This window comes from Dendrobium catenatum, unplaced genomic scaffold (genome assembly GCF_001605985.2).
Source record: "Dendrobium catenatum unplaced genomic scaffold, ASM160598v2 fragScaff_scaffold_853, whole genome shotgun sequence".
NCBI lineage: Eukaryota > Viridiplantae > Streptophyta > Magnoliopsida > Asparagales > Orchidaceae > Dendrobium > Dendrobium catenatum.
The window spans coordinates 2,396,984-2,405,496 of NW_021319315.1; the positions used below are offsets into that span (position 1 = coordinate 2,396,984).

The 8,513-nt window shown below is 36.5% G+C and overlaps 1 protein-coding gene across 1 annotated transcript in view; it reads left to right on the top strand.

Moving 5' to 3' along the window:
* Positions 1 to 1,278: 1,278 nt before the first annotated feature.
* LOC110110363 (protein CELLULOSE SYNTHASE INTERACTIVE 1) overlaps positions 1,279 to 8,513 on the top strand; it is a 27,818-nt gene continuing 20,583 nt past the window's right edge. The window contains 3 exon segments of the mRNA XM_020841793.2: positions 1,279 to 1,496; positions 2,063 to 2,190; positions 4,191 to 4,264. Of these exon segments, the coding sequence (XP_020697452.2) occupies positions 4,254 to 4,264 (11 nt within the window). The 5' untranslated portion in view covers positions 1,279 to 1,496; positions 2,063 to 2,190; positions 4,191 to 4,253.

The following is an 8,513-nucleotide window of genomic DNA, read 5'->3' on the forward strand; positions in this document are numbered from 1 at the left end:
ATGGGTCGAAATCAAAGGCTCAAAGCGCCTTTGGATGTTCAAACCATAATTTGGATTACAAAACGATTTTCAAATGCGGCATGCTTATAGTCAAATCGAGCGGCTCAACGAGACAAATCCAACGAGCCCAAGATCACTGAATTCTAATATCTTTAAGATATTAAAATACCCAATAAACCATCATCGATCAAGGGGATCAATTTGACCGTCCATTCAAACCACTCTCAACATACCCTTGATCTCCCTCCTAATTGCTGGCTATGCCACTCTAAAAAAATTATAAATAGGCCCCTCATTCTTCAATGACGGAATCCCAGGCAAGGAAGAGAAGGGAGAGAAGGGAGAGAAGGAAGAAGGAGAACTCAAAATAATCTTGCCACCAGACTCCTTAACCACCGCTCGACCACTGATCATTGTCGGACTATCGCTGGACATCTTCCCGGCCAGACTAATGCAGGAATTTCACTCAAGCACCAGCCATCGCCAGACTACCTCCCGGCTGCGAACTGACGTCGGATTTTCGTCTGACCACTGAACATCGTCAGATTCCTATCTATATATGTTCATCACTATATTTCAACTCGACAGTTGATTGTTGTAACACGGTCGTCCTCAATTTTCAGGACAAAATTGTCATTTGTAATCTATTTAAACACCAGTGGAATCATTTTAATTGGGCGTGAACCCGTAATTTTTCTCTTCAAAGTTTTCAGCGTAAAAAATTAAGGTATTTCTTTTTTCTCTATTTGTGGAGCTATGTTCAAACAAGCTGAAACTTGAACTCGTATAACATACAAGTTGTAATATGAGCTTGAACTCGAGCTCGTGACTCAATAAATTAGATCTGAAACTTATTAACAAGTAGAGTTCAACCTGACTCACAAATCAACTTAGCTCACTTACACAATTTTTTTATTTTTTTTTGAAAGAATTAAGGGACAATGCCACGACTCACATATATAATATATATTTATGACTTAAATTCAAGATCTCTTAATTCATAAAAATGTTCAAACAACAATTTAAGGAGAGCTACATACACTATAAACTTGGAAATACTATGTTGTGGCCGCCAGGCCCAGTTGGGGCTTCTCCTCGCGCCATTATTGTCGGCGACTCGGCGGAGTCTCCGGTTTGTCATATACATGACGGCATGAAAGCATAAAAGACACGCTTATAGGTTTATTTACAACTTCATATTAGTAGATATAATTATAATTTATATAAATGCTCGAGCGCGAGCAGTTGTTTAAATGTAGTTAAATAACATCTGAAAGCGAAAAATCTAAGGAGGCAGGAAAAAAAAACCGGAGTTTTCCACTGTCTACTGGCTAGTAGTTTTTTTTTTCTGTACCAGGAGAGAGAAGGTGCCAATTCCTTGTTCCTACCCAACTTCTCTGTTTCGTCCGAAAGATCTACACTCTCTCACCTCCGTCTGTGGTGGCTACTGGATCCCGACGGAACTGGAGCCTTTTCCACTGCTCGACACAGTTTAGGCCAGTTTTCTTCACTAATGTCCACTTTTTACCCTTAGATTTCCGATTCCCCTCTAATTTTCTCGGTTGTTTCCACCATTTGCTTTTTAGTATGAATGATTGAGGCATCCACGAACAATTTTCGCTAATGCAGTCCGCTTCTTGCTCTTCTCATGTTTTATAGTACTTTTATTTTCTTAATTAGAGATTTGCGGATAACCTGTTTGTTGATTATTGGGAAATAGTGAATTATCTGGATCTGATGTTAATGGCTTCCAATGTTCTGGAAGGGATGAGACTGGAAGTGGGATCAATCTTCCATGTCTGGGATCAGTCTAGATTGTATTGTTTCGTTTGCTGGTGGGAGTAGAAAAGTTGTCTTATCTTAATGATTTAAATGGTTTTCGGTTTTCCTTTTTGCTTCTAATTGTTTGAGATGGCATCATGTATCAAATTGTTTGGATCTAGCTAGCAAGTGCTTAGCATGAGTATTCATTCATTTGTGATTGCTTGAAATTAGGGTAGGCTCTGCATGAGGCGGAAATGTTGGATATTTTGATATGATTTGTTGTTTTTGGTGGGTGCAGGTTGTAACGAGGAGGTTGTTGGATCGGCTTCTCTGAATCAGGGGATTGAGCATCAAGCAAAGCTGGCGGCAACAATTGCTTGGAGATACACCAGCAGCAATGGTGGCAACCATGGAGCTTTGGATCTGGTATATTTCAGCCTGTTTAAACCTGTGCAACGGTTATGCTAGATTTTGATTCTTTCTGGTAGTATTATGTTCTGCATAAATTTTTAATGTGCTGGCCTTTGAAAAATGTGTTAATTGTTGGAAAAATGGTTGAAATCAAGTTTAGGTTCTTAGATTAGTCCTTTTGATTCTTTCCTATTTTTGCGTAGTTTTTCTTTTCTGCCATGGATTACAATCATATTAATATGTTGGAGCCCTTCAATACTTTATTTTTTTAAATGTTTTTTTGTTGGCACATGAAAGTTATGGTAGGTTGACCTTTAGCAGTATGTGTGCCTGACTCTCTCATTTTTTGTCCGTCTCTTCCACAATTCTTTGAAGTTATCAAATTTTTATGGTTCATTGATGGAACAATGTCACGTTCAAAACCAGCCATTTGACATTTTAAACTTGGGTGGAACTGTTGCATTGTAGCTTTTTGAGTAAAGCAATCCGCCAAACTGCATTAGGTTTTTTGTTTAGGTTCTCGTGATCCTATGGTAAGCTGAAAGCAACCCCAAATTTTCATGTCAGCTTTGTGAAATCTACTGCTACGTTTTTGTATGTCGGTTTTTATTTGTTGGCCATGGAATAGCCAGCTGTACAAAGCTACAGCTTGCTGTCTCTGTCTCCATTTTATTGTGTAAAAAGAAGTATAATGAACTCAGGATAAGAAGTGACTAGTATTCTCCTTCAAACCTCGAGTAGAAAGTGAAATAGCCTCAACTCTGCTGCTCAAAGAGTAGAGATGAGTTGTTTGAATAAAATTGGCCCGTAGTTCTTGAACCAAAATTATTTACTCATGCCTTTGGTCTGAAATTCAATGCTGGATATTGAAATATAAGACAAAACCATTTTCATCCTATATTTTTATTAGACAAATTTGGTAGAGTATCTGCAATGGATAAATATTTTACTAGGGCTTAACATGTTATATGACTGATTGATAATATAGATAGTGTTTTTATTTAATTAGTCTAATCAGCCATTTTTGAGATATTTAATTTTGTTTTACTGCATCTTTGTTCTCACCAGGTCAATGAACTTTAATTTGTTTCTATGATATATATTTGAATGCAATCCTAAACAATTCAGATGCAATTACCTTCTCTTTTTATGCTGTTCAGTCTTTTAACTAACCTGAATCAACTTACTTCAGCAATTGGTAGTGATAGGCTCAGTTTTTTGTGCAAACTCTTGAATGAATTAAAAGCAACTTGCAATAAGCTTTGGCCGATCAGAATAAAATTTTCTAAGGTAAATTGGGCCTCATCTTCGCCTTCCGAGCGCCTAGCTAAATCATACCTACTTTAAGTGATCGGTGAATGAATTTAACAATGGAATGCCTTGGTATAACCTTTTTTTACTCTTGCATGGGTGTTCTTTACAGCTCAATAATCAATTTACTCAGATATTGTGAAGGATGACATCTTAACTAAGTGATGGAGCCTACTTGGGATAAGATGTGGAGTTGTGTTATGCTAATCTACCACTTTGCTGATACTGGATCCAATTATAAGCCTCTTGCTTGGGGCCTTGCCTAGTTATAGTTGTGCTCATTGCATGAGGATTGAATGGAGCCTGAAGCACTGATATGATGAATCCATGATAAAATTTACTTAGTCTTGATGTCATAGAATATGTTGAACCAGATTGGGTTCCATATTTGATTTCAATGTTTTAAATATTGAGGGTAGATAATAATCAATGCTGAACTTTTGAAGATGGATAAATTTATATTTTTTATTATGCTCAGTGACACTTTTTATAATTCATATTCTCTATTCGATATGCCAGTTGTTGCATGACTATCTCTTTATATTCTTAACAAAGTGAATCATATTGTATCATATACTCATGAATTCTTTGCCATCCTCTCTACATCTTTTCAACAAAAACAAATACTTAATGCCACCTCATTAATTTCATGATTCATTGCTTCATTCTTGCTCACTTATCAATGTTATGCTTGATACTATCAGGAGAGAAATGTGGATGGTAAAGTTCAGGAGTCGGAGCCATCTACTCCACATTCTGCACTAAAAATGAACGTGAGGTAAATTTCACAAATTTATTTTATAAATATTTTTCCAAATATTTTAGTATGAATCCTTGTAATTTTTTCTCATAACTACACGTTCTTTGAGTTTTTTGTATTTAGTGTTAACTTATTGTGAAATTGTTTTATATCATGTTTGGACTGGATGTGATGATTTATCCACAGTGATCCACGCATGCTTATTGTCTAATCATACAAGTCAAATACACTCAGTTAACTTGTGAAATTCATTTAAGGTGAAAATAACAATAATTTCTTGAGGGAGGACCCCAAAGGAATGAGGCTGAAGATGATAATAATTGAAGAACGACCATCAACTTTTTATCATGTCCCTCGAAAAGTTAGACTAAAGGTTGGAAGTCCACAAATAGCCTTTCTTGGAGTTATTAGTTGTCTCTGCCTATTGACAAGTTTAAGCTAAATTTAATCAAATTTCATGGGTATTTACTCTTTCTATTTTATCTTATTCTTCTCTAGTGCTCATGTCCCTCGAAAAGTTAGACCAAAGGTTGGAACTCTGTGACAATCTCAAATTGAACAAATGGACTCATGCCAGTATATTTATTGATAGATGATTTTATGCAAGCTCATCCATAGATATTATTTAATTCCACCTAGATTCAGGATTTTGTATCAAACGATGTAATTGATCTTCCTAATTTCTTTTAGTTACTTTAGTTTATGAGTGATAAACAGTTAAAATTTTGTATTTTTTTTTGTTTCCAAGGATTTCATTAACTCGTTAATTTATAATATCCCGATCAGAAACAATTGTTTTAGGCAACTCATGCAACTTAAATATCTTGTTTTAGACAACTAAGTCATTTTTTAAAAATAAATTTCCACTATAGAAACAAATTTGTTTTTTTTCCATGTTATGGTAACCCTAACACCAAGTCCATACAGACATCTTTCCCATGACTAAAATTGAGTTGACAAAGCTTTATGTCATTATGTCATGTTTTTTATCTCGAGCAGACGGACAAGTCCGATGTTATGAAATAAAACATGCCACTTCTCTTTTTAAACTTTTAGTTAGATATATTTATCTTAAGTCATTGCAATGGTATTATCTTTACCAAATTATTTAGCAAAACCTCTTACATTTAATTTAAAATCATAATGTCTCTAAAAGATGAATTACGAATGCTAAGAAGTTATCTTTAAATAAGGGCTGAGTTCCTGCAGAAAAACAGCAACTCTTTTGCTGTTTTCCCCACTCGAATAGATAGGAAATACTTGGATCTAAGTATTTCCTATCACAAAACCTCTTACATTTAATTTAAAATCATAATGTCTCTAAAAGATGAATTACGAATGCTAAGAAGTTATCTTTAAATAAATAATCATATTTCAGCATGTAAATTTCGTTAAGCATGAATGAAATATTATTTAAATGTTGGTAAATTTGCCATTTGCCACCGAATTTCTTAGAAGTGACAAACCCCTCTTTATTATTATCAAAATTAGTCATCTTAACACACAATACATGTAAAATAACAGAAGCTCTGCCAAAGCATTGACATATTTATTCTCAATTTCAAGAGTAATTTTCTCAGCACATCCCATTTGCATTGAAAGAATATTGATTTTGGTAATTTGAAAGAGTACGACTAAGATATTAGCATTATGATTGTTGCCTCCTAGGATTGCGAGTGAGATACAGTCTCAAAAAAGATTTTTTCAAGATTGTTGTCTTTGTCATATGGAATCGAGATCTCACCCCTAGGAATTATACATGGCTTGAATTGGATTTGGAATGTATGGTTGGAGCAGCATTAGGAGTCCTGCCTTGGATATCTTGCGAATCAGTCTATTGGTAATCATGTTGCCTCTTTGTTTGCATTCTTGATGGCTATCTCAACTAGGGTTGATATATTTTGATCTCTCTCATTACTCACATACCCTCTAGATTTTAGCAATTTTCATGGAGGATTAGCTATCCTATAGGGTGCATGCGAGATGAGGGTTACTTTGTTAGGTTGTGGTTTTTATTCTTCTTTTGTGCATGGGTATACTTAAGAATTGGGAAAAAGGCTAGTCAATACTCTTGATTTGTGCACTATATTTGCAGTTTGTGTGTTTTTATATTAGATCCAATCTATACTCCTATGGATATAGGCTTGGTTAATGTCAAATTATAAAATTAAATATTGTTTCCTTTGTGTTGTTTTCTTATTATTTTATATTACTTTCTAGCGCAGTCTTTGATTCTGATAATTTTTCAGTTCTTTTGATTTGGTGTTGTGCTACAATAAATTTGTATCAGATCATATTTCGATTGTTGGTTGATGTAAAACGATCATGCAAGGATGATTAACTTAGGGAGTTGCACGTTTAATTTTAGAAGCCACAATAATCATATATTCACAATGAATTTTCTAACAACAAAAGAAAACACTAAGAGCGGTAAAATAAGCTTAGGCTGAATCACACGCGTAAGAGTTAAGATCATAAAACAATCTAGTCAATCTAACGTTGCATACATAAATGGTTTCAACAATAAATCCCTAAATTAACAATGAGGATAGTTGCTATGCAAGGACCCCTCACTCTACTCACTAGATCACTAAGGTTTTAGCGGACGAGTGTCAACACTATCTTCATGACTCTACTAAGATCACAATTGAGGAGTAACTACGAAGATAAAGAGCCGGAGAAAGAGCTTTACCCAAAGAGAGAAGATACGTGGCTGCGGTTAGGACTCCTAGCAGAGAAAACCTTCGGCTGGATTGGCTGGAATGGGATTGGAGGGCCTCCAAAACAGCAAAACGAGGATTCCGGGAATACAGGACAACAATTTCCTGTTTCTGGACTTCAGGACAGCAGGTGGAGTCCTCTCTAGATGCAGAAATCTGATTTGGACAGCAATCATGCAAGTCTTGGTCAGCAATCTTGATGCTTGGGGTAGCCTTAACGACAAACTGTAGTGCCTAGGAAATCCTAGGCTGCTCTTGGAGGGTTGCTAGTTAGCATACGGGAGTGACGTGGTGGCAAAATTGCTGGTTGGAAGTTTTCTGGATAGTATTTCCTGGGTCAGAATGGCTGGACAGCATATTGGATTAGTTTCCTGATGGCCAGGTTCTGTTTGAAGGGGTGATTAATTCGGCTAAGGATAGGGGAATGTAATGGACCCCTCCGGTTGAGATAAACATTCAACACGGCCATCATCGGGGTGTTTGGGGTCATTTTCACTTGTTGATTAAACCTTGTCGACCCTATCAACTTATCGATAGGGGATCGGGTTTCTCGTAGGCTTTGTGCCTTTGTTTATGAATTTTCTTGATTTTAGGCATTGAAGGCCTAAAAAGAATGTATTTAAATAAATACACCGGTCACTACAACCGTGTATCTATTTGATAGTTCGAACCCTGTCGACTCCTATTGATCCGTATAGAAGGATCGGGTTCTTTAGGCTTCATGCCTTTGTTCATGAACTTTCTTGATTTTAGGCCTTGAAGGCCTAAAAAGAATGTATTAGATAAATATTCTGGTCGACCTCGTGACCACATATTTATCTAATGGTTTGAACCCTGTCTACTCCCATTTACATGCTTAGGAGGATCGGGTTTCGCAGGCTTCGTGCTTTTTGTTCAGTGAATTCTTTTGATTGTAGGCTTAGCATGCCTAATACGAATGTGTTGAAACAAATACACTGGTTTCCACAGCCGTGTATTTGTTTAAAGGTTCGAACCCTGTCGACTTCTATTGATCCGTATAGAAGGATCGGGTTCGAACCAGAATTCACTTATCGACCCGCGCAGCATCCCTAGGCGTCACGTGTGTACCAATAACACGCTCGCCGGGGCCCATGCGGGTGATTTTTATATATCCCCTTTAGTGTATCTATGTGTATACATTCTCTAGTGCACGTGTAGGGGTATTTTGAAATATTTGTAGTTGTGCATGTATTTGTCATTTGAATGCACAGCATTTCCTTGAAAAGCTTATACACGCCTTCTGTCTGCTTTCATAAGTGTTGCAGATCCGGTGGCGTTGGATTCTGATATTGACTCCCCCTTTCTCATTCACCGGGGGTTTGTTCTGGATTTTGATATTTATAGATGTGAATATCGTCTTCTTCCTGAATATAAAATCAAGAATGAATTTTGAAACACCAGGAAGTTTGGTTCTAATTTGTTCAAACATGTCCTTCCTTTTGTCAGGGGATGTCTTTTTTCGTACATCGGGTCGCCCTCGTACTCAACGCACTTGTAGAACTTGATCACCACTGTCGTAGGTGATA